Genomic DNA, 27,818 nt, shown 5'->3' on the forward strand with positions numbered 1-27,818 from the left:
GTTGTCGATTTGAACTTGACAACTAAATTAGCAAAGAAATTTGTTTTGAGACCTGTCACGTTTTTACGTTCCGATATCACCCACTTAATAGACTTTACGGCAATGACATTTTGCGGTCGTTGCATTTACTCAGCTCGTCAAAAAAAAATCATTTGCTATGTGGTACTTATAGATACACTACCTGTTTAAGGATTATAGTGCAATTTTTAGGAAAATAATCAATATATATAATAAACGAAGGTGTACAATGTGCGTGCCACTAAAACTCAGAAATGAGTCCCGATACGATCAAGGAAGCTACATGGGGTGGTAGCCCTCTATCTGCCGTCCATGAAGAAGTTTTCCGTTTTTACCTGAAGGGTGTGCTTTTGAAGATATAAGGGCTGAAAGTTTCGCCCTCTGAGACCAAGAAGCGGTTGTTTTTGTTTTTGAATTTTGAACCTTAACTTAATAAAATAAAGTTCAGAATAGATCGGGAAGTATAAAAATGTGTACCTGGTGAGGTGTCTCGGGTCTCGGAGGTTCTAGAACAGTCCAGAACATTCGAGAGCATTCCACAGCATATCAGAACATTCTGGAATGTTGGCGAATATTCGAGAACATTCTAGATTATTGTGAACATTCCAGAACACTTTCGAATGTTGTGGAATATTCTGGAACATTCGAAGCCGCCTCGGAGGCTAGAAATTTCTGGAACAGTCCAGACCACTTGAGAGTATTCGAGAGCATTCCACAGCATTTCAGAACATTCTGAAATGTTGTCGATTATTCGATGACATTCTAGATCATCGTGGAACATTCCAGAACACTTTCGAATGTTGTGAATTATTCTGTAACATTCGAAGCCGTCTCGGGTCTCGAAGGCTAGACATTTGTAGAACAGTCCAGACCATTTGAGAGTATTCGAGATAGTTCCACAGCGTTTTAGAACATTTTGGAACGTTGTCGAATATTTGAGAACATTCTAGATCATTGTGGAACATTCCAGAACATTCGAAAGTATTCGAGAGCATTCCACAGCATTTCAGAACATTCTGGAATGTTGTTGAATATTTGAGAATGTCCAGATCATTGTGGAATATTCCAGAACACACTCAAATGTTGTGTAATGTTCTAGAACATTTTGGACTATTTGAAGCCTTTTTTGTCTTTACATAAAGAAGATTCCCGTTTTTACCTGAGGGGCGTGCTTTTGAAGTTAATTACACCCTCTAGACATTTCTAGAACAGTCCAGAGCATTCGAGAGTATTCGAGATCATTCTATAATATTTCACAACTTTTTGGAATGTTGTCGAATGTTTGAGAACATCCCAGATCATTGTGGAATATTCCAGAATACCCTCGAATGTTGTGGAATATTCTGGAACATTGTGGCCCATTCAAAGCCTTTTTTGTATGGGTGGAGCTACAGAACATTCTAGAATGTTGTCGAATATTCGAGAACATTCTAGATAGATCATTGTGGAACATTCCGGAACACTTTCAAATGTGGAATATTCTGGACCATTCGAAGCCTTTTTATAGGGTTGGGGCTACCTATTGGTAGGGGTATATATAGTACGGTAGTAGGTGTAAGCAAGACAGTTGTGAGGTTCGAATGTTCGAGAACATTCCGGAATATTCTGGAATGTTATAAAATATTTGTAAATAGCCTAGAATCCAGGATCCCAGATCATTGTGGAGTGTTTCAGAACACATTCAAATGTTTTGGAATATTCTAGAACATTGTGGACTATTCGAAGCCTTTATAACTTCAGGAGATTTTCGACAAACACTTCCAGTTATCCCTACTCCCTATGCTTTTCTCACGGGTAACTATAGGTACGGGTCGTAGGTTGTTCTCGAGTTGGAAATAAAAAAAATGTACGTAGAAGTAGGTACAGGTATTGTAGTAAAAAAAAATCTAAATATATTTTAAAGTTGTTCCTTTTATTCCAACCACCACACAATTCTCATGTCAGCTCCCTGAGCGAAGCCGGGTACCTCAGCTAGTAAGTAATATTTTTCAATCATAACTTCGACAGCTTGTTCCGAATAAAATACCTATTGAAGAAGAAAATATTTCTTAAATTTTAGCGACTTCCACACCATAATTTGTAAATTATACAATACTCGAATTGTGTTTTACAATAAATAAATAAAGTTTCCGTATAAAACACCTAAAGAGACAGAAGTCAACAATACTCGATCTCAGTGGTGTCATTCAATCATTTCCTACTTACTGTCACTGGTATTATCCAAATTGAAGTTGTTTGCTGTACAACTTCACAGAAAAGGTTTAGAATATCAGCTGATGATGCTGTAATTTTCCGGAAGCTAGTGTTAAATAAATCTGGACGTTACAAATAGTTCGATTGCCAACTCTATACTCTAGGTTTTATGATAAAATGTGTGTGTGTACAGTAACCAAAAATTTGTGTGTAGGATTGGAACATTACTCCCGACGATTTCTATGATTATTAATAATATCAAAGTATTTTCTTAAAATAAACATTAACGCTTCTTAACAAAGCCATAAAAATAACCTGCTCCGAAACTGAGTACGGCAATGCACACAAATTGCGTGATAAAATAAATTAAACCATCTCATTAAAGGCCCGTTTTCGCTAAAACTGCGTAATTACCTTTGAAAATTTAAGAAATGCTCCCATATTTTAGTGCGAAACACTTCGCCTTCGGTAACGACCTTCCAAAGACGTTCATCAGGGCGGCTTTGAAAAGCTTTTATTACAATAAAATTATTCCCTTAAAAAGATCATCCTTCTATGGCGATTGAAAGGATTTGAAAACCCCTAGGTGCCTACCCAATAAATCTAAGCTACTTACTTAATCGGTACCTACGGGGATATAAATACCTACTAAAAGCTGAGTAACAACATAATATTATATTTGGTAAAATTATTATGAACACTCAATCGATAAAAAACGTTAATGATCGCATGTTTCATTAAATGATAATTACTTATTTATAAATGCAAATTACTTAGTAATCCACTGGAGATAAAAACTTAGTGTGCTAAAATATTACTGCAATTTGCTTAAAAAATATTTATACTGCGCAATACCTATAGAATAAGACGCATCGTACCTACATTACAAGTATCGAATTAGAGGCGATCACTGATCAGAAGTGCGCTCACCGCCATACCCAGTTCAGCATAATAAAATATTACTTACCACCATATTAACCAACATGGGTATAAAAAGCTTAGAAAAGGAGATAATTGATTTTGGCCCACTCACCGAGTATACCTACCCGTGAACCGGTCTCAGCAGGCATTGGGGACTATTGTAGATAAAATGGAAAGAGTAGATACTAGGTCTCAATAATAACACTTACAACTTAAATATTCCAATGCAAGTATTTATTTTTCGTTGATGTATTTTTAATTAATCTACTTTTTACAGTCATTATAAAATTAAATTTATGTACTAATAACAGTCACAAAATGTTTTAATTACAGGGTGCAATGGAATTGTTTAAAGTTTAAACAAACACTATTCTTAGATGTATATACCTATACAAAAAAACTGTACATTAGTAAACAACAATAGTTATTTACGATACAAGTGCGGAAAAGAGGAAATTCGAAACGAGTGGCTATAAATTAAAACACGACCAAAGGGAGTGTTTTAAGTCGACACGAGTTGCGAATTGCCTATTCGCACGTGTATCGTACAACGTTTTACAGTACATTATGGCATTTTAAACTTTAGACATGCGCACGGAAAGTTCTCATTCCCGCCCTAGTTTGGGAAAGTAGCACCATATGTACTGTAAATGTAATTTTTTGTAATTATAAATTAATTTATGTATATAGATGAAGTTAAGTACCAAACTGTACATCTGAGAACGTTTTATTTAGAAAGTAGAAGGTCAAAAGACAGCACAGTATTGTTGTCATTTTGTCAAGAGATGATTTTGCACAGCCTTGCTGCATCGCCGCTGGATGTTCACCTGAGAAAAATATGCCTTTTAATAAATATGAAATTATAAATTGATATATATTCATAATAAGTCTATATTATGACCACATACTATGTATGAATTAAGATGTTTGTTGCTACAATAGAAAATGCCTTATAATGATTGGGCCGTGATGAACTGGATAAATCATCCAATTAATTAAAATGTAGTACATAAATTGCTTTGCTCTCGTTGCGTGGTTGTGTAATATGCAAACAAAGCCGACACACTTGTTTTCTAAAACTATTTCAGTCTACGGTCTGTGTTATTTACTAAAAACAAAAACAATATCTCTCATAACAGTATTTACTATTAGATTTTCTATATATATTCGAGAACATTATAGATTATTGTGAACATTCCAGAACACTTTCGAATGTTGTGGAATATTCTGGAACGTTCGAAGCCGCCTCGGAGGCTAGAAATTTCTGGAACAGTCCAGACCACTTGAGAGTATTCGAGAGCATTCCACAGCATTTCAGAACATTCTGAAATGTTGTCGATTATTCGATGACATTCTAGATCATCGTGGAACATTCCAGAACACTTTCGAATGTTGTGAAATATTCTGTAACATTCGAAGCCGTCTCGGGTCTCGAAGGCTAGACATTTGTAGAACAGTCCAGACCATTTGAGAGTATTCGAGATAGTTCCACAGCGTTTCAGAACATTTTGGAACGTTGTCGAATATTTGAGAACATTCTAGATCATTGTGGAACATTCCAGAACATTCGAAAGTATTCGAGAGCATTCCACAGCATTTCAGAACATTCTGGAATGTTGTTGAATATTTGAGAATGTCCAGATCATTGTGGAATATTCCAGAACACACTCAAATGTTGTGTAATGTTCTAGAACATTTTGGACTATTTGAAGCCTTTTTTGTCTTTACATAAAGAAGATTCCCGTTTTTACCTGAGGGGCGTGCTTTTGAAGTTAATTAAGTGGTTGTGTAATATGCAAACAAAACCGACACACTTGTTTTCTAAAACTATTTCAGTCTACGGTCTGTGTTATTTACTAAAAACAAAAACAATATCTCTCATAACAGTATTTACTATTAGATTTTCTACATTATAGTAAAAATTAAATTTTCACTAACCGTAATTTAAACCACAATATATCATGATCGAAATATCAATTGACTAAGTCGCATTTACTCTATTAGTAGTTTAATGAAGATTAAAGAAATGGAATCCTTCCATGTAAGTACCTAGGCATCTGGCTTTCATAAAAAATATTTATTACAACATTTATCTTTGTGCCAAAACCCTGTATTTGTAAAACCGTATTAACAGCACGGAAGGCTAAGTCTGAAAATACCTTCAGTTAAATATTCATAGCTTGACCCGAACAAGACAAGCGTGGTGGATTAGATAATCCCCCGGATAATTCTTAGGTGGCTCCTGTCCAGAGGATCTTGCAAGACGGAATAACAAATTTAATTTTTAAATTGTATTCAGGTTTCTATTTAATTAAAATATTGAAGTAAATCAAACTTGTTTTAGTGAATCTGTTATTAAACTCTTCTTTCGCGCTTAAAATAAAATACTGGAATAAAAACATTATTTCTCCTTTCAAAAAAAAATTCATAGTGATTGCATTCGGTTGTTTAGGCTAACTGCCCAATTTATTAACCACACCCGTACCCAGGGAAATTAAATGGAATGCTTTTATTTTTATTGTTAACGCATGCCGTGAATATTCCGTAATCCATATTTTTACATTAAATTGAGTTCATACTGGAGTTTGTTTTTTAAAGTCCTAAGTACTTAAGTACGCCTGTGCTTATAAAAATGGAATTTAAAAATGAGCAGTATTTCGTCCTGGTTTATAATATATACCCGCGACCCGCCCCGGATTCGCACGGGCTACACAAATCGCGAACATACATACACACAGACAGACGCGACGGGAGACTTTAATATAATCAATTTTAGAAGTACACTAAATTCTCAATTTTATTTCTGTTTTATAATGTTTATGATTATTGGCGAGAAAAATAAGAGGTAGTTCAAAAGTTTTGCTCATTTTGCCAACTTGTTACTGACCTACCACCATTTTAAATTAAAATAATCTCTATGCCAGTGGAGATGGTTGTTGAAAATATGACATGCAAATGAAAACAAACAAAAATGCTAGGCAAATATTAATTAGGAGTGTGCTGAACGTTTTTTCATTAGGTTAAAAACTTCTGTCCTTTTAAATGAATTGGTTGGATGTTAAACGAACATTTTGGCAGATTTGTTGAATAAATAGCGGCTGAATTTTACTGGCAGCTAAAAATTTTATAAATAATGTGGTTATTATATAATTTTTTCATGTTGTTCTGCACTTATTGGTATAGGTACTGAGTTACTTGGGATATTACAATAAGAAAAGTATAAAACTCCAAATGAACGAAATATCATTTCAAGAAAAATGAAGTTTTAAATTTGTATTAAGTCAGCAACACTATTCGTTTAGAACATTTGCATAACTTATTATGTAGGGTGGGTATCTTTTCTCTGCAGCTGACTGTAGGTACTATTGATTACTATTAAGGATCAGCACGAATACCTTCGTTCCGTCACACTAAATATGATAAGATATCGCAAAACATGATAACAGGGTAATCGAATTATGCTTAGGACTATCAAAATGGCCTGAATCTAAACTGAAACGAGTGTGGAAACTGTAGTGAGCGTGTAACTTGCGGTCTAGAGTTATGCTACAAGTAAATATTTTCATAAATTATCATTTAATTCCAATCACTATAATTTAAGTCATTATTGAACTTGTACATAACTGTAACGTAAACATCTGTACCTATAGGGCAAGTACTAACACCAGTAGATATGTGCTTTTAACATATTCATACACGTATTTGCTCACCAGACAACACATGTACTCGAGTGGAGGCAGGCGGCGCGTTGTTCGGCCCACACGTGTACAGCCCGGCATCGGCGCCCCTCGCCCGCTGCACCAGCAGCCGGCTCGTGCTTTTCATGCCCTTCTCGGTGACCAGGGAGATACCACCGCGTGCAGAGTCAAAATTTATAACCTGTTAATGAAACACTTTGGGTAACTGTAAACTCATAATAGAAGAGTTTATATGAGTTGGAAATAATATAACTTTTAACATTTAAACACGTAAGGGTAACATTCCATTTCTGATCGCAACTGCACTACTGGTACTGAACGCGTCACTGTTACTGTCAATTTCCATAGTAAAATGAACAGTAGTGCAGCTGCGGTTGGAAATGGACTGTCACCATAATTTACATTATTTACAGTCATTTTGGAATTAATAAGTGAAAATTTTACTATAAGTTAAACTAAAATGTTAAGAGGCTGTAGGTACGGTTTTCTACCTTGCCGTCAAATGTTAAATTAAAAAAAAAAATTAAAGCCGAGCCACACCTCTTGCATGTGCGTCGACTTGTGTAACAGCCCTGTCACACTAGACATTTAAAATTAAAACCAAAAATAAAAGTCTTGTGCCACGCAGTTTGTAACTTTAAAATGTATTTCTATCTAAAAAATAAAATCTCGTTTTGGCAACAACACAAAACCTCATATTTTATAAACGTTTGAAATTGGCACACTTTAGTATTATGTTTAGTGCCTAACTGAAATATTTGAGTTGGTTAGTAACTAAATATTTAATGTTTTTTTTGTAGATAGCTAAGATATATTTAGTTTATCTTTGATATATGAATAGTCAGAACTTGAAGCTTATACTTAGGTGTAGAAACAGCGACCCGCCCCGGCTTCGCACGGGTTAACAAATTATACATAAACCTTCCTCTTGAATCACTCTATCTATTAAAAAAACGCATCAAAATCCGTTGCGTAGTTTTAAAGATCTAAGCATACAGACAGACAGACAGACAGGAAAGCGACTTTGTTTTATACTATGTAGTGATATTAAAATATGAAGTGTAACAAAGATACGTTAGTAAATACATATAAAGAAGAAATTTCTGTACGATATTATTCTATAAATTAAATTAAATTCCTTTTTGCTAATATTATACCTTGGAGTATTACATAAGAGTACCTACCTATTAACGATAGATAAACTCTAGATCTACTCACACACATTATACAAATTCATAACCCTCTTTTTCAATATAACACCTAAAGTTGCTCGCAAGAATTTCTCAAGTAAAATTTAAAACTCAATGAACCAAAGAACTTAGAATAGAGTTTCCAATCCTTCCGGGGGGTTACCTGGTAGTCGCGTTAAGCGGGGGATTTATGGCATAAGTAATCATTATTAAGGGACGTCGCTTTTAAAATGTATCTACCAGCCACCCTATGATTTTCTATATAGAAGAAGATGAGTTGCTTTAATTGTTATTAAATTATGTTTTTATATAAAACCGCCTGTTGTTTACCTCTGCTGGCGTTTCTGTTTTCTTTTTGTATTGTTTGCTTTTATTGAGGTGTGTAAGGTGTGTTAGAGTATTTGTACTAGACATGTGCGCCGCGCCGGCGCGCCGCCGCCGCCGGGCTTTTTTGCCACGCCGCCGCCGCCGATAAATGATCGGCGTGAAATCGGCGTGACCTTGAGTGTTGTTAATTAGCTATTGCAAGTTGGTATTTTGATTACAATATGGATTATTTGGAATTATATATGTTAACTTTAAATTAAATTAAATTATATATGTAATTGAGTAATCCTCAATATTCAGCGTCAAGAAAGATGAGGGAGCGATATATGAAGTAGGCTTTACAATTGACTAGGCAACGAAATCACAGGGCTCATTTACCATAGGACCTCAAGGTGGTGTAACAATAAGTAATACATCGATATGGCGGCTCTTCTGAAGAAAATTCTAGATGAAAGTTCTAGGAGGTCTTAAGATCAACCATTTCAAGACCAAAGTAAGAGTAATGGTAGTAGATAGGGCAAACGCACTCCCATTTACTGACGCACGACGCACTCGGCGGTTACGAATAAGCGAGCTAGTTTGTATATCTTGGATTGATAACCAGTACCGGTGGTTGCACCGCCGAGAAACGCCGCAGAGCTGGCATGGCTAACAGTGCTATGGCTAACCTCGACAAAATCTGGAAGAACAGAGGTATTCGAATGCAACTAAAGTGCGCTTGGTACGAGCTGTCGTGTTTTCAATATTCCAGTATGGTGCCGAAACGTACGTTTGTTTGTGCGTAATGTGGGGTCCATAGCTTCACCATTCCTTCCGACGAGTAGAGTGGGCGAATGGAAAGAATGAACATAAAATATTAAACAGTAATTAGTGATGATTCGATGATATCGTTTTCCTGGAGGCCTCTGATTAAAAAGAATACTCGTACATATTTAAGCCTCAAAAAGTGCAAATTGGCAAAGGTAGGCGCTTTTAAGATGTGGTGTTAACGAAGACTTATAACTTGGAAAGCTAGAAGAACAAACCCCTCCATTCTCAGAGAGCTCAGATCTCAATATCGCCACTCAGCTCTTCACAATATGCCATGGTGAGCCCTTAAATTCTTCGGGCATATTATGCGGTTTCTAATGCATGATGTAGAGATTATAGAGAAACACATGAAATTAGGCCGAATGAATGGCAAAAGTGCTCGACTTGGAGCATGTGTGAGATGGTCGAACGCTATGAAGAGGTCGGCTTGCGGCAGTGTGCTGCGTGCACACAGCTTATGACCGGGCGAAATGGAGACAAATTACAAGTGGTCGCGATCCTCAGCAATGAGAAAACGAGAAAGAAGATCCGTCTCCGTAAGCTTGTACGACAAGAGAACCGTTAAAAGGAAACCATAGCAGTCCACTATATCTAGCAAATTTCTAGGATATTTGGAGTTCTGTTTTGTTAACGTTCGTCATTTTTAATACGACAAGCCATGGAAATCATGAGAAAATGGAGAGTTACAGATAAGATCGAAGGTCATTGGGACCAGGTAACCCCTTAATGCAAGCCAGTTACTGGGGAAATCAAGTTATCATGCCTATCCTATATTGAAGTATATTCATTTACAAATCTTATTTCACTCACAGGCTGTTCAAAACTATACGTAGTTCACTGACCAGCAACCTAGATTGATCAAATTGTCAAGAAAAACAACAAATTAATGATTTTACTTAAGAAACCTAAAAGTCAAGGTCACGCCGATTTCACGCCGAAAACACGCCGCCGCCGCCGATCATTTTTTAATCGGCGCACACGTCTAATTTGTACAATACAAATATTGTATATTTTCTATTCAATCTATAAATTATATTACATATATCTTTAGCTTTCGGGTATAATTAACAGTTGTAATTAAGATCTGGCAGACGACATTTTCTACGACAGCATTACTCATATCCAGAAATTCTGATATTAATTATTGTCTTGAACAACTAGTTAAGATGTCAACATCATACTCAAATGGTTCCATAAATCAGGACTTATACTCTTCCAAACATGTTTGACTAAGTATTTCTTAAATATGAGTGATGGTTGTAAGTTATAAAATAAGGGCCTAAAATGTAATTAAACGATACAGCATCGTCTTGTGGTACGCTGCTACGTCATGGCATGGGAATTAATAACATGCATCGTAAAAAATCATGTCATGTTTTCATATTGTGGTATCTACAGAACGAAAGCATGACGGATATTACACAGTAATACGAGTAGTGGTAGGTTTTAAGATGTCTGCGTTCATATCGTATGAACGCAAATATTTGCTAACTACATTGGTTGAATACATACATAGCTGTCTTTAACCACCTTCTTCATAAACCACGCTTTGTATTCATGTTCTTTGATGATTATGAACACACAGCTATAATTTTGTTTGAGATTATAATCAACGACAAAGGACGATGTTATGAAAACATTAAAAAGTTTAAGCAATTAAATTTGAACAGCGTAGTCAAGTTTTGTTTTAATATAGCAAGTTATACTGTAACCGAGTTAAGATTAAGTCCCTCTTAGTTTCAAAGTAATCTCTCTCAGAACCACCTACGAGGGGAATACATAAGTTTACTACAGTATATGTTTAAATATGATTATGTATTCAGCACTGTTAAGAGTATTCAGCGAGTTACCTAGGATCCTAGGAGTGGTGGCTAAAGTCTACAAAGAGCTAAATCTGTTGTACATATACAAATAATAACATATATTTGTGTACCTGGCGGGATACTAACTTAATATTATGATTAATGTTTATTTTGTCCCTTCATTAATACGCCCTGGAAACAAAAATATACCTAATATAATTCTAATATGAAGCAAGCATAATTCTTTATAATTTGTTGTTCGGGATACGTTATTAACTTAAAGTGACCCGACCTTTGAAATGCACAGTCAAGGAATTTAATTCCCTACCCATTTCGTTGAAATGTTGTTAGACATTCGCAATGCATTATAATTGAAAATTATATTTCAGTTATAACTAGCATTGAAATGTCAATACGTATTATTTGTCACTCCAAATTACAGATAACCGCTTTGCGAAAACTTATCAATCTTGTTATAGTTTCACTTAAAAGTCCTAAGTCTAAAAAAATATTTCGTTAAATATATAATCAATGATGAATGTAAAATACTGTAAACAGTGTACTAAGCATGTATTAATAAATGGCTGTTCTGATTGTGATAAAACAATACATGCGACATTTGACATGTCAAAGTCGGGTTCTAGCCAGCTCTTAAGGTGTCAGTTTGCTGTACGATATTGAACCTTAGGTTGGTTGGAAATTAAATTCCTGGACTGCACCATTTTAAGGCGAATTAAGTAGGTTGATCAACAACTAACCAGTTGTTGAGGTTGATCAACAACTAACCAGTTGTTGATCAATGAAACACTAAAAGTTCAAGCCTTCCTATCTCTGGTGTTTTTAAAGTTATGAGTGTGATATTTCGTACGAAGATAAACAATTTATTTGGCTATCATATGGCGTTCTTGGTTTCTACTTATTTGTAACAGTTTCTGTATTATAAAGCTTTTTTTGAAAAATGAGTTTTGTTTCATTGTGTACTTGTGCATGTTTTCAATGAAACACTCTAATTTTTACAGTGAAACAGATGTAATATATATAGTCTACCATGAAACATCCTTAATAAACATTGAAACGTTGTAATAAATAAGTTACATTAATACATACATCCTTTCAATCAATTAATGAGAAAGGAAAGGAGAAAATAGTGGTAGGCTGAAATTTGTTATTTAAAAGGTTTCCGAAATATGGAATCGTTATAAGATTGCTGAAATATCTAAAAGCGAAAGACTTGTTTCATTGTACTCACACCTAAGTTTCATTGTGAATCGAAAATCTGGTCGGCACTTACGGCATGCTGCGAGAAAGGCGCCTTTTATGTCCACGGAGCATGATTGCCAACTAGGTGGACGCGGGAGGGTTTTAAGCATCTCCATGCTTGATATCATACACTTTATTGCAACATAGTGTTTATAAACGACTGTTTCAATGTTAGACATGTGACCTTAACCTTGCCATCAATGAAACATTCAACATATAAACTATCCTATCTCAGCCATTTCTAAAGTTAAGTATCTTATATTTTGTCATATGATAGACAAATTATTATCAATTTTCATGGTATTTTAGTTTCACAAAATTCGCACATAGTCTTTAATTAATTAAAAAAATAATGAGTTTGTTTCATTGTGTACTGATACTGGTGTTCAGTGAACATCATGTTTCATTGTTTACTACATAAAAATGTTTCATTGTGAGACTAGGGGGCGTTTTTTGAAACAATTAAAAAAAAATCTACCAAAGAGTGAACGAAATTTAAAAATATTTAGCTCCAAAGTAACTTTAATACACATAGAACACAACAAAAAATGAAATAACGCCAAACTAGACTCTATATCTTGGTAAAAAATTGCGAAACATAAATGAAAAATATTACTTTTGTCGCACGAATTCACAATAACGCTTGTAGCAACGTGCTCCTTCTCCGAGGCGCGCTCGCGTATTGGGAAGGTGCTGGGGGTCCCTGAGCCTGCCCTTTCTTGACAGATGGCACTAGCTGATAACACCTAGTTTCCGAGATATCGCAAAGTTTCACTGTGTAGGATTGTTTCAATGTTCGACAAGTGACCCTACCTATTTTTAAACAAAAAGGTATTTTCTACGCTCAAGGTTTCCGCTATTCGTGTCAATATACAGTTATATTGTATAGTTATAGTATATATACTTTTCTCAAAAATGGACGGCAAAGTCGACGTTGCCGGTTAAAAAATAAGTTGCGAAGTGCGTAGTTTATGGTGATTCAAAAAATTAAAAAGTTAAAAACATTGCAGTTTCGATTTCGGGACTGCAATGTTGCATACAAATCCCATTATTTAACGAGTTTCAAACTTTTTAAAACTTTAAATGGCCATATCAAATGAAGGCATCGCACATACGTAGATTTCCCCAATCTAGGCGGCCAAAAGTCCAATTAGTGAAATTCATTATCGGTATAATTTACTAATTACCTTATATAGTTGACATTCCTGGGGACCCACCCCCACCCTATTTAACTTATTTGATAAAGCATGTGCTTATCAACAGGTATTCAAAACTAGATCATCGCTAGCAGTGTGCATATCAGTTTTAAGCGCGTTAAATTTACTCTTACTTACAAAGTTCATAATTATTTTTTTACGATCTAAAGTGACGTTAACGTGATGGATTCTAATAATTCAGGTAAGAATCTATGTATTTGCTTCATAAAATTTATTATTTTCACCTTATTTTCATACTAAATGATAAGTTAAAGTTGAGACCTTTTTTAATGGTACTTTTTCTTAGTTATCAAAGTTTAAAGGTTGTTTTGAAATGCATTTTAGTCCGTCTCAGCGACCATTAATATTTTAAAATTTTGGTTACATATTAAACATAACAAAACCGGTGAAAACGGCTGCTACTACGTGCTACTCGCAATTTCTAAACCAATCTAAGTTAACAGGGCAAAAACTCTAAAACGTCTTCACATTTTTCTACTTTAACATAATTCGTTTTTTTTTATTTCAGAGTTATCCAGTGCTTCTGGTATTAAAGAAGTGACTCGTAAATATTTGTATGAACAGATAAAAGAACAGAATTTACCAAGTTTCAGTGAAAATTTGGAGAAATTGGAAAATAATCTCTTGGCCACACCGAAGAAAGTAAAAAGAACCTCAAACGTAAGTTTTCGAACTTTAAGGCACAAATAAAGCAAAGGTGGATAACTGCAAAGAGGAGAGAAGATCTGTTTTTAACTCAAAATCAGGCTTGGTTGGAAGGAACCTTCGAAATCCCTTGTGAAACGATTCATCGGCAGGGTCGTCCCAACAAATTATTTGCGGAATCGAGTGAACGGACCAAAAGGAGGAAAACAGAAGAAATCCGAGCTACTGTAGATGATGATATCATAGTCCATGCTGCACAAGTTTACAAACAGGTGGAAAAAGAGATGCTTCAAAAGTCCTCAAGGAAATAACGAATTCTCCAACACGAGCCACTAAGTACAAGAAATGCTGTAATAAGGAATCAGAATCAATCGCACCATTGTCTCCTTTTGAAGCACTCCAGATGTTTGTGGAAGCCGATCTTACTCGGCGACAATACGAAATAATAAGGGCTACTAACCCAACCAATCCCATGACGCCAACTATGCACAAAGTATTAATACATGGTGCGAAAATTATAGAAAACGCGATATTGCCAATCGGTCAACTGTCTGAGGAAGCGGCAGAAGCCCGGAATAAGCATTTTCGGAGTTACAGGCAAAACTATGCGAGAAAGTTTTCTAGGGAAGCGTGTAACCTGGACATTTGCCACAGGCTACTGCTAACCTCGGACCCACTTTTGAGCAGTACGAGGACCAAAAACAAAAGGGCACACAAGACGTTTTCCAGCTAAGCAATGGAATTATTAATGGCTGCTGAGCCGAATAGATAATAAAAGTAAAATTTTATGTTTTTTGTATACTTTTATTTATTTTATACTGTATATGAAAATGACTACGATGCAAAAGTGTATTTTTATAGCTTAAATTAATTTTTGATATAATTTTTTTATATAAAAAAAATTATTACTTTTTTTTTTACTTATTTATTGAAATAATATTTAATTATAAAAGACTACAAGGTTTTTTTATTAAATATCCCATATTAAACTCGATTATACGATAAAATGTTTTTGGCCGCCTAGATTGGGGAAATCTACGTATGTGCATCGGTCCATTAAACAGCCAAACAGATGATCAGCACTTATTATTATAATGTTGGTACCGCAACTATTAAGGTGTCTCAAATACGTTGGCGTATTTTCAGCAGAAAAATACACTTCTGTTTTTTTTTAAAGGCGGCAAGCAAATCTTTTTAATGGTTTTACTTTTTTCCGTGAAAATTAGAACGTTGCTTCTGTAAAATATTTCTATTTCTTGCACCATTTTTGAGAAAAGCACTATGGGCCCGATTCGGATTTTGTAATAGATATCTATTAGACATCGCCAAGATACGATAACGATATGTTTAAGATCTAACCTGTCAAATTTGACATTTCCGCGATTCTGGAGATACTTTCGAATGATTTCCACAAGATATTACTTAGAGATCTAATTCACATCTAATAGATATCTAACACGATCTATCGTAAAAGTGACATTGGTTGCCCGAATTGCGCTGCAAAAGAGAACTACTTGAAATCTAAACTATAACGTATCTAGTACGTGTCGTCTCTTGTGAATATCTTGAAGTTCGAATACGGCAGTAAATATGACTCGGCTGGAAGGCTACTTGCTGGCTTCGGATTCAATTAAACGGACTCCCAAGGTCATCCGTTTAAAACGAATCCTCAGCCTGCAAGTAGCTACTTCCGAACCTCGACAATAATGTACTATTGTTATACACTTATAATGGTTAAAGTGAAATACTCAATAGGTACATAGGTACATACCTGGTCTGCGTGAGTCCAAGTAATTGAAGACGGGGGTTCGGGCGTATGTCGCACAGTGCACGTGAGATTGATGGTGGAGTCGGCTTGAATAAAAAGTTCGGCGCCACTTGAAATCGTTGTTTCAGGCTCTGTACCAAAACAAAATTCGTATATTAGGTAAGTAGGTACTTATATTTAATTAAACTTTAAAAAATCGCAGACATTAACTAAACGGGATTTAATCGTGTAGATTTCTAATTATTTATGTTTGACTACTTACATAATAACTAGGGGAAGGTGGGGTAATATGGAGTAAAAATAACTAACAAATACCTAGGTGCTCAAATTTATAAAATAAAATCACTGAACACTTTGGGACTCTGTATTTAAAGTTGTAGGTATACAGAAACGAGTTTTCAACATTTCAAATGAGATTCAATTACCTATATTGAAACACGCGAATTTCAGTAATATTTAATTTGATAATTAAAACAAGATAATTAATTACTTATTTTATTTTTGTTATCGGAAAAATACAAGAAAACATTAATTTCATGAAGTATACTAGGTAATCAAGTTAAAAAAGCAGCTCCAAGTAAAAATATTGTCATTATATAATAGGTAGGTATTGAAAAGACTACCTATTTGCTTAACTCCACTCCCCTCCTGTCAGAGGGTGTATAGAAATGGGCACATTACAATATTGGCCTCCAGTGCTACGCTCCCTCCTCCATAGCTTGGAGTGGATCTTACCTACGATGTTAAGAAAGACAGCGTGACCGATGGGTGGGGTGGTGGAGATCTGGCACTCGTACTGGCCGGAGTCTCGTCGCTGCGGGGAGCGGATGCGGAGCGCCCACTCCTCGGAGCGCGGCTTGTGCTGCGCCTCGAACCGCTGGTCCGATGTGTACGTGTAGCGCCCCACCGTCAGCAGGTGGATGTCACGATGACGCACCCATGACACCTGTGAGTCATAAGTGAAAATAACATTACCCTTAAGTACTTAACACATACTAATGTACCTTACTATGCATGAATTTAAAGGATAAGAATGACAGTAGAATAATTTCAGTCTCGCTAAGATCTTAGCTAGGAAAGTGGAGCGGTGCGCATTTCCAACTATAAATTGGAACTTTCCGAGTTGATAGTGATTCTAAAATGTTGCCTAGTAAGTATTTAGTTTTAAGTAAATGCAAAACTTCGTTCGCTTAACACCAGTTTTACATTACGTACACGTATTAAATTCTGTGATGTTTTGCTATGGACTTTTTGAGTATAAAGTACGTTTTGATTAATAATAACATTTAATTCATAAATAAATTGTTAGTCACGTTTCACCTAATTTCACTAGTTAGCCACTCGTCCCGGTTCACTGAAATAATTCGCTAGAGTCAGTACCAGTTAAATAATAACAAAAAACATAACAATGGGAATCGAAGCAATGTTGAGCAATAACAAAAGCAACCCTGGTGAGTTCAATTAATTTTACTGTTGTTACCTACACCCATTTTAATAAGGTCTCGGCTGCATTTTAATACGATTTTATTTTATCCCTGTATTTTAATTCTCAAAATTCTTACACGATTTATTTATGCCGCACGCTGGTGTGGGAAGCCACTTATTGCGCAGATACGCTGGCGGCGTCCTACATTTCAGCCACCAGCAAACAGGCCGGGGCGGCTGCTGACGCCCGAGAACGCTGGCGAATAAATATAGTTGTCTCGGCGCACACTACGAATTTGTAGCCTATGGCGTCGAGACACTAGGTCCGTGGGGTAGGGGGGCTCGGGGACTCCACAAGGCGCTCAGCAAACGCCTAAGGGAGGCCACAGCAGACCCTCGCGCAGGCAGCTTTCTCGCGCAAAGATTGGTCATAGCAATCCAGCGCGGGAACGCTGCCTGCGTGATGGGCACCATACCAAGGGCGCAAAATTTTGATAGGTATTTTTAATTTAGCTTTAGTTATCTTAATTATAGTTAATTTTAGATTTATATTCATTTTATAACACTTATTGTACAATAAATGAGTCTACGATTTATTTATGAAACGAGTTCTTCGTGCCCCGTACCATTAAACGTTACAAGATTTTACCACTTAACTATTTAAAATTAACGCTGCCTGCGTGATGGGCACCCTACCAAGAGCACTAAATTTTGATAGGTAAGTATTTTAAATTGTTAGCTTTAGTTATTTTAATCGTAGGTAGTCAGTTTTAGTTTTATAGATATTCAAGTTGTACCTATGTTAAGGATGCTTGTGAGTTTTGATTCTATTTAAATACCATAACCAATTAACATTAATTAATAGATAAGAATTTAAAAATCGGTCAGGTAAAACCTGTATAAAATTGTCCTGACAGAAAAATACCCATTACATCCTGGGTTTCATTTGGGATTCTATAAAATGGGACGTGATGAGGCGTTTTACTGGTCTACGTGCTATCAATGGTGATGCTTAAGTGCGCACTTCCGTGGAACGATCGCTATGAGAGGAGGTAAACGAAAAATATATATTGAGTAGGTTCTAGTTTGAGCTTCTTTAGCACGCAATTTTAAATGCCCCTCCATAGATTAGGAGGATTTCATTTATTACGTGAAATGACCGGAGAAATGAATTCTTTTATCATTTATCATACAAATATAAATTCTACGTTGGAGTTCAACTTTATTCAATTACAAACTACAAAAATCACTATAATTAATTTTATAGTAACAAGATTTCAGGAATACCAATTTCTCATGAAACCCATCATCAGAACTGGATTTTGGCATAAATAAGATCAATCTGGAACTATATACTTTTAAACAAAAAAATAATTTTCAAATCGGTTTAGAAGTGATGGAGTTCTAAGGTAACATAGGTACATAATAAAATACGATCGAATTGATAACCTCCTTCTTTTTTGAAGTCGGTTAAAAACTACTAATGGTTGAACTTGAATAAGTTCTCTTACATAACCTGCACGGTCGGTGGAATGCCCTTACATTACATCAGACATCTTACTTCAGCTTATTTGGCAGAATTCCTAAAATAACTAGATAATATAGAATCGCAGCATTACTCATGAGTTTAATTTTAGATGGAGTAAATTTATCTTTTACCTATCAACGAGCAATTCTTGTATATTTATTTATTTATATGTGTATATATTTCGGGGATCTCGGAAACGGCTCTAACGATTTTGATGAAATTTGCTATATGGGGGTTTTCGGTGGCGAAAAATCGATCTAGCTTGTTCTTATCTCGAGGAAAACGCACATTTTCGAGTTTTTATGTTTCTCGAGCTTTGCTCGGTCTCCCAGATATTATTAATAACTCCATAAAGCGTTTTCATCACGAGATTCTAAGAATAGGACCAATTATCAATATTGTACCTATATATCTACAAAAAATATCCCAATTCTCTCTTTTATTAAGTTTGTAATTGCTTGTACATATCAAAGTTACTTTTTATAGCGATGGATAATGTGGTTTAGGATAACATTCCATTTCCAACCGCAGCTGCACTACTGGTACTGAACGCGTCGCTGTTACTCTCAATTTCCATAGTAAAATGAACAGTAGTGCAGCTGCGGTTGGAAATGGACTGTCACCTTTATCGTGAAACAAATAAAAAGATCAATGCAACCGTGAAGGAGGGTCAACCGACTTGATCGAAATCCACAAATTAGATTACCGGTTCCTCTCCAACGCCTGACTGACATCCTGTACGGCTACCATCAGTTTGGCACTGACATAAACGCCGTCGAGAACGTAATTTACTTTTTATACATCTCGCTCGTACTCGCATATTAGTGCGAACGAGATGTATAGAAAGTAAATTACGTTCTCGATAGCATAAATGTCAGTATGACACTGTCAGTGACTCATGGTACGGGTTATGAGTGGTATTTGAAACTGTAAATCTTTGGAACGGAAGAAGAAATGTTACAATATTATACCATCACGAGTTATTTTCCTGTATTTTTTTCCTGAAAATTGGTGCAGTTAAAATGACCTTAATTATCACAGAATGAGAGTTATTAAATTAGATACAAAATATTTATTTATTTGGAGATAGTTAACGACATTGTATTAACTTTGCATCTATCTCAGGTACTTAAAAATATGTAAATTTTTAATTTAAATTATTGAAATAATTTATGTACGAAACTATAATAATATACGCGACAAAATCATAGCCATGTTTCAGTAAATTTGAAGGATAATATTTTGCAGCAACTAGACGGGCTTATAAATATGGTAAAATGGTGGATAGAAATGTTTTGTATTAACGATGCTCAGAGACACATTGGCTTAAAAGGGGTGCAGAGTCAAGTACAAAAAGATTAGATCATTTAATACCGAAGATGGAAGTATGGAAGTACTTTTTATAGTCTTAGTCTACGGAGATTTATTAGTTACAACGCCTTACCGACCGAAATTAAGTCTCTTTCGCCTACTAAATTCTTTCCTAGTCTAAAGAAATATCTTATTGACCTGTGTCCGTATAGTCTTAATGAGTACTTTATAAAACTTAATGTATGATAGAATGAATTGCATGCTAGCTAATATTGTAAATATTGTATTTTAATTTATGCTACACCGATCTGGTAAAATTGTATTGAGACAATACGACATGTAAAATGGTACCATCTTATGTAAACATACAATTTTATGGCAAATAAATAAATGAATGAAATGAAGATTATGCTGGAGAACAGGATGAAGATTTTGAAGCCAATTAAATAAATATTAAATTTTGGGGACAGTCTTACACAGATTGACGTAGCCCCAAACTAATCAAAGTTTGTACTAAGTATAGGTACTAGGCGACGATATACATACGTATATAGATAAATTCATACGTAGTCTGTTCGGAAAGAGAAGAGTCGTGAAATGTATTGGGTCCCATACATTCCACGACTATTGTCTTTCCGCATAGATTCTATATAAGTACTAGTGTCCGACCGAAGGTTCGGTTTCGGTTTCGGTTTCGGCCAGTTTCGGCCAAAAAATCATGTTTCGGCCGTAGTTTCGGTTTCGGCCAAAAACCGGCCGAACCTTTCGGCCGGGCCGAAACATACGCAATGGTACTTCGTTCTATGAAACTAAACTATATGACAAAGACCAAAAGTTGGCGACCACTCCGGCGACGGCTTAATACATATACTGATTTATGTATACCGAAATTAATTGGTTTATTATTAAACACAATTCAACTAATGTGGGGCCACTGAACGGTCGACGCAGTCTTAAGAGGCTGTCAATACCTAAAAAGCGCACACTGTCTAATTGTATCGTAGTAAATGAGATAGCACTGTCGCATGTTACTGGGCCTGGGCAAGGGAATAATAAGAAAACTCATCATCTTCCTCGCGTGTTCCCAGCATTTTGGCCACGGCTCATGGGAGCATGGGGTCCACTTGACAACTAATCCCAAGAATTGGCGTCGGCACTAGTTTTTACGAAAGCGACTGCCATCAGACTGACCTTCCAATCCAGAGGGTAAACTAGGCTTTATCGGGCTAGTCCGGCTTCCTCAATGATAAATATAAAATGATATTTCGTACATAAGTTCCAAAAAACTCATTGGTACGAGCCGGGGTTTGTAGTGTTTGTACCTGCGACCTTTGGATTGAAAGTCGCACGCTCTTACTCACTGCTAGGCCACCAGCGCTCAAGGGAATAATAAGAAAACTATTGAAATAAAAATAAAAGTGGATTATTTATGTAAGTAATATTACTCATTAGCGGTTTAGGTATAAGTAAATGTTTTGACAAATTGATTTTAATTTCAGACACATAAGTCAAAAAATAAAGACATTAGAACCGTTTAAATGGTGATTTTAAGACCAATCATTGCAATTATTTTCTATTGAGCCGATGTCGTTCAATCATGTATCGAGTGCGGCCACGGTCTTAAAATATAATAAATATTAACATAGGTATTAATATATTTTTTGTTTTACTAAATCAAATAGTTTTTCTTAAAAGGGGCTACCTGCGGTTTTCATCGATTTTTGACAAGTTTTGAATCGTTTCTCCTACTTTTGCACTACAGATAGATTTTTATAAGACAAAAGGCTATCGGTTCTTCAATTTTTATCTCCATTATTGTCTCCGGATTTTGAAAGAAATTGATACTCTTTGATGCCAAATATCTCGATGACAATGAACTTTGAAGTAAATATGGATTTCAAGGACATTGGGTGTTAACAGCCCCTTAATATGAGTTTAAAAGCGGTTTTATGACATTTTTTCAACGATTTTAACAAGTCTTTAAAAGTTTCGGTTTCGGTTTCGGTTTCGGCCGAAACTAGAGCCAGAGCCGAACATTCGGTTTCGGTTTCGGTTTCGGCAAAAAAACATGTTTCGGTCGGACACTAATAAGTACATAGAACACACCCATGCATCAGGGATAAAATATCTGTGTTCATTATACAAATGCCCTTACCGGGATTCGAACCCGGGACCACGTGCTTCATAGGGTCACTACCCATAGGCCAGACTGGTCGTCAATCGTTTTTTGATAGCTTGGTTCGACTCTACAAGTCTCTTTTTTAAATATATATATAATTATATATATAAACACTGTCATAAGTGCTTGCTTATTGCGTAACTTGTAATTAAGTACTGTAAGTTATCTATTTATAAGTTGTCTTATAAGTGAAATTTCTGTAATTTCTTAGATAATAAAGTTCTTTAAACCGAAGAGTCGACGTGCTTAAAGTAATAGTTATAAATATGTATTATTAGGCCCTAAGTACGCACGACTCATTATTTTACCAAATATTTACTCACTGTCCTGTTCTGCAAATTCTTGACTCGGCACAATAATCTGACGGGATGTCCAACTAGTCCAGTTATGTTTCTTGGGGTGCTAGGATCGAAGTAAGGAGCATCAGCAGATCCTTGCCATTCTTGCAAAAACTCTGCCCGAAAGCGTTGAGAAGATATGTCCACGGTTGTGTTCTCTGTCGGGGCATCTGTTCCGGAGCCAGCTGTAGGATATAATATTATGTTATTAATACATACATTAATGGTAATTAATACGATTTACAGTTTTACATCCTTTTACTTCTCTGAATACACGTTTTGGTACTTATTAAAATATAACAGATTTATAATAATCTTATAAACATGTTTTCACGCATATTGCATTAACATGCTTTATTAGAATGTTTAGAAAAATCAAGATATTTAATGAGACAAATGAAAACATGATATTGTTAGGCGTCAACTGAATTATTTAATTTAAGAGCTTTAATGTATTGTATTATAAGTTACGTAGTAATTTTTTCTAAAGAGATATGTTTTATAACATCGAATTTAATACAAATACTTAGCTTAATCTCTATAAAATGAATTCTAAGCCATTGTTAAGCCTAACACCTAACATTTTATCGTCACAGTAAATTAACAACGAACTTAAAACAATTTTAAGCCTCACATAACATTAAGGTTTAAAGTCGTAAAGCTCGTAATGACTGAACTAAAACCGCCTCTTTTAAAAATTAATGGCTCACTTTGAAGGGGGTCTTTCAAGATACAAAGGCCAGCTACTACATCCCATCTTATGGTACAGCCTGCTTCACCCCAGTCATTCAAAAGCAGCGGACCAAATATGAATATATATATATACATAACAAGATGTATACAAAGAATCTCGTATTTATGATTTACGAGAACGAACGTCATTTCGTTGAGGCGAACTGTTAGCGTACATTTATTTGGCAACGGAGCAAGAAAGAACGCCTTTATTGCCTCGGTTAACAGTTAATAATGTGCTTTTACGTTTAGGATTTTCTTTCGTTTCATGTTACAAATATTTAGCCTTTTGATGTTCGTGAGGCTCGAACGGTCGATTGAGTGTACTAGGTGATCTTTCGACTAAAGCTTAATATATTGTTGGGAACAAGATCGGATACAAGATATTTAATGAATAGACATTCTGCAATAAATAAATTGTATCCTATACCGACAATTGTAACACTCATTACATTTATTAGGGATATAGGTACGTAGAGATGTGTCTATCAGATCTGTATGTGCCTGTCGAAAAAATCTGTCAATGTATGGAGAAAAACCAATACAGATGTGCTGTCTGCAAACTCCGATTTGAAACACCTTTTTTTTTCAAATAAAGTCTTAACATAATTAAAGACAAAGTAATTTAACTGAGGACGTAGTAATTATTCATTCAATGATGAATTCTCAGTATTACCCGTATACCATCTAAAGACAAAAGACCAAACAGATATCTCCTCTCCCCCTAGCCTCTATCTACACCCGTTTCGTAGCAATGGTTACTCACATACCGATAACACTCATAATTCATGATTATTCAGGGTAATGCCAGTGTCACACATACGTACCAATGAGGAAGAGGAAGCCATGTAGAAGAGATAGCAATAAAGCGGATTTCGTCCCAGTCTGGCCCATTCCGGTGGCGTGCTGAAAAATGGTACAGCTTTAATATGGGAATTTGCTTACGGTAAATGGTTTTAAATTTGAATACAGCATTACTTTTAGGTACTTTTAGTATTATAAGATGCATTTGCTCACTCCAAAACATTCTGAATAATTTTATTGTTTTCACTGTTCTTGCAAAATACGAGTTATTTTACTCGTATTTTGCCTTTTATGATTTATTTTTTTACGTTAAATTGTTATTTTATTTTCAATGCGAAACAAATATATTCCATCTATCAAAGAACTATACATACTTCAAACTTTCGGGTTTTGTACACATATTGCATGATGTTAAGGGGTACCTATACGGTGATATTAATTCATTATTTTAACCTTAAATCCAATATTATCGTCAACTCGGGGAAATGTTGAAACCAGAGGATCTTCGGACCAGTGCGTGGATATTGTCTGTGTAGACAATAAACCATAAAACATAAACGGGTAGTTTCAATTTATTTTTCTACCTCGAATATTAATATAAACTAATTTCGGGTAGTTTAGTGTTGTTTACCAATATCTCATTTGTCATTTTACTGAGACGTCAATCTTTCGTAACAACAGTAAAGTTGGTGTTCCACCAGAAACTCCGTACCTGAGAGGCATAACACTGTAAGTCCATTTTTTGTGATTTTCGGTTTTTTACAGTATCGTACATAATTTCTGATGCTCCATCGATCCATAAAACTATATTTATCGATAATACTACCAATTCGAAGTTTTCCAAATGCATTTTACTGTAAGTGTATAACCCTCTGGGAAACACTTTGATGCAAGTGAAATACAGTAAAATGCTACTAGGTTCATTTTAAGGTATGTCCAGAGAGTTTACGGTTCTGAGTGCACATACACTATAATGCTAGGCATATTGTAAGGCATTTTACTGTTGTCGTCCCTCCTGTACAATATATGTATGAAATACTAATTGCTGGGTTCACATATACATATGGACGGCATGAATATATATAAATTACACATTTATATCATTAGAATGGAAAGATGAGTCGACCAACGTTATTCCACTCTACTTAATTATGTGTATACAGATAAAATGAGGACTTGCCTCTCTCATGTGGTTGTATCACTCACATGAATGATTCAGTTTTACTTGGTGCCCTTCCATCTCGTTTAAGCTCTGTGTGGTTGCTAACCCACATACTACTTAATGGCTATGCACCTCCAGTTGGGCATCGGTCGACTTGCTCCGGTCTATACAGGGCCATATCCCTGGTGACTCTTTGCACATTTGTCACTTAGCCGGACGGGGGGGCTATGCCCCCCCGGAGACCTCCACCTTCCCCATAGTCTCGCCACGGTTGCTCCAACTCAGTCGACCGTGCCCGTGTGTTCCCGGACACACCTCAAATACATGTCCAATTTCCTTGACTACCAAGTGTGCAGTGCACTGCAAGATTGGACTACTACTAACGGAAAGAACGATATGCTATAACCGTCTCCTCATCTTTCCACCTTATGATGCACGTTTATGTCGACATAATAATATGGCAAAGCAAACACTCACCTGATGTGTTTCTGATGGGGCATTGGGCCTCCTAGAAGCTCGTGGCTCCTAACTGATCTTACTACCACGATCTCCGCTCATTACCTCGTGTACGCGGCACTCCTTTCCCGCCATCTTATACACAGTACCATCAAGCAAAAGTTAGTCAGAACAAGTGGTGTTACCACACATCAAAATATAGACTGACATTACTAGTTTTGATACATACCGACTTTTATATGGCGAATCGCGCTGTGCGCGACACTCCACAGGCAAAAAGGAGTCTTATTGCAGTAGTGTGAGCAGGTGACGCGTCCACTCCAGGATTTTCTCTCTGGCTCGTATAGCAGCGTCCCTCTTAGTTCTAGTTCCCGGCAGGATACTGTCAGGGTTGGAAGTAACTTCCTCAGATCTTGATGTCTCAGTATCCATCATAGATTCTTGCACATTCATTACTTCCTCAGCAGCGACTACCTCGTCATGATTCTCAGGTACTGGATTGGTTTGTGGTGGCTGTATGCTATCGCTTGCGCTCGGGGCAGCATCCAGATCCAAATACTCAATTGGCGTGTCTAGAGGTGGTGCAGTTTGTTCCTCCTCAGTCGCTCCAGTTTGTGGAGAGTCATCTGTTTCAGTCTCTAGCGGGTAGAGATGACCTACAGACCGAGTCATTATGGAGTCTCCAACTTTAACTTTAGCGACCCTATGTTTACCATCTGCACTCCTTATGAGCTCTGCTATCTTCCCGACTTTCCATAACTCGCGGTTTTTTTAGATCTGATTTTATTTGAACGATGTCCCCTAGTTTAGGTTCGCAATCAGAGACAGTTCTTGGTTGTTTAGGAGAGTTTTGGTATCTCTCCCTCAGACTCGTCAGGTACTGTGCCATGAATATTTTCTTAAATTCCTCTAGGATTATCAGACCCTTCTTCCAGCTTTCTATTAGATTAACTTGAAGTTTGGAACTGTCTACCGTACAAACACTGTTCATTGCTGGAGTCAAAGTTAAGCATTTCCCCAGGCTTAGGAAATCGGCTGGTCTTAATATGTGGATCACTTCGGTTCCAATTTTAGTAAGTGGTCTTGAGTTGACTACAGCTTCTACTTCTTTTAACACAGTTAACAGCTTGCTGTCTCCGAGAAGGTGCTTTTCGAGAGTGCGCTTTAGAGAATGCTTCACTACACCTATCAGTCGTTCATAGAATCCACCATGCCACGGAGCCAGCTGAGGTATAAACCTCCATTCAATTCCCTTTTCAATGCAATATGGCTTACTAACAACTTCAGATGTTAGTTTGAAACATGTGGCATTGTCTGAATACAGTCTTTGTGGTGTGTTTCTAGTAGCAGCAAATCTTCTGAGTGCCAGGAGACATTCTTCTGCAGTCAAGTTGTTAACAATCTCAAGATGAATGGCTCGAACAGCTAAACAAGTGAATAGGGCAACCCACCTTTTCTGTTTGCCAGTTGGGGTGTTCACATAAAGAGGTCCAAAATAATCTACTCCACAGTACGTGAATGGTGTGCTATAGTTCACTCTTTCAGTAGGTAGATCAGGCGCAGTTGGCAGACGATAAGGGCCACCGCCGTGTTTGACACACCGCTGACATCTCGAGATCACTCGTTCCACCTGACGTTTACCTTGTGGAATCCAGTACTTCTCTCTAATGAGACTAAGAGTATGTGTAGTGCCAACATGATAATTGCTTTCATGAGTTTCCTTGATTATCCTTTTTGTGAATTCACAGTCTCTGGGAAGCAATATAGGATGTTTCATATCATAATTCCATGTGGTGTTGACCATTCGTCCTTGACATCTCAGTACACCATCCACATCTAGAAACAGTCCAAGATTTCTAGTCAGATGTGTTACCTTTCCTGCAATCTCGTTGGCGAAATGAAGTTTTTGCAGTTTCTTTATTTCTGCTATAGTACTAGCTGCCGAGTTCAGTGAAGGTGGTGTGTCCTGTACTGAGTAAATCTCTGGAATGTCGTCACTTAAATTATTGTTTGTCAACTGGTCGATTTGGTCTT

The 27,818-nt window shown here is 36.2% G+C and overlaps 1 protein-coding gene across 2 annotated transcripts in view; it reads right to left on the bottom strand.

The window, feature by feature from the left end:
• Positions 1–3,821: 3,821 nt before the first annotated feature.
• Positions 3,822–27,818, bottom strand: part of LOC134649410 (uncharacterized) — a 40,166-nt gene continuing 16,169 nt past the window's right edge. For both annotated transcript variants that reach the window (XM_063504167.1, XM_063504162.1), the window contains exons 3-8: positions 24,190–24,268; positions 22,616–22,815; positions 16,585–16,795; positions 15,853–15,980; positions 6,843–7,011; positions 3,822–3,959 (exon numbers count right to left, since the gene is read on the bottom strand). In XM_063504167.1, coding sequence (XP_063360237.1) covers positions 3,829–3,959; positions 6,843–7,011; positions 15,853–15,980; positions 16,585–16,795; positions 22,616–22,815; positions 24,190–24,256 — 906 coding nt within the window. In that variant the 5' untranslated portion in view covers positions 24,257–24,268 and the 3' untranslated portion in view covers positions 3,822–3,828. The remainder of the gene's footprint in view (positions 3,960–6,842; positions 7,012–15,852; positions 15,981–16,584; positions 16,796–22,615; positions 22,816–24,189; positions 24,269–27,818) is intronic.

The sequence above is a fragment of the Cydia amplana genome, chromosome 1 (assembly GCF_948474715.1).
Source record: "Cydia amplana chromosome 1, ilCydAmpl1.1, whole genome shotgun sequence".
NCBI classification, from domain to species: Eukaryota; Metazoa; Arthropoda; class Insecta; order Lepidoptera; family Tortricidae; genus Cydia; species Cydia amplana.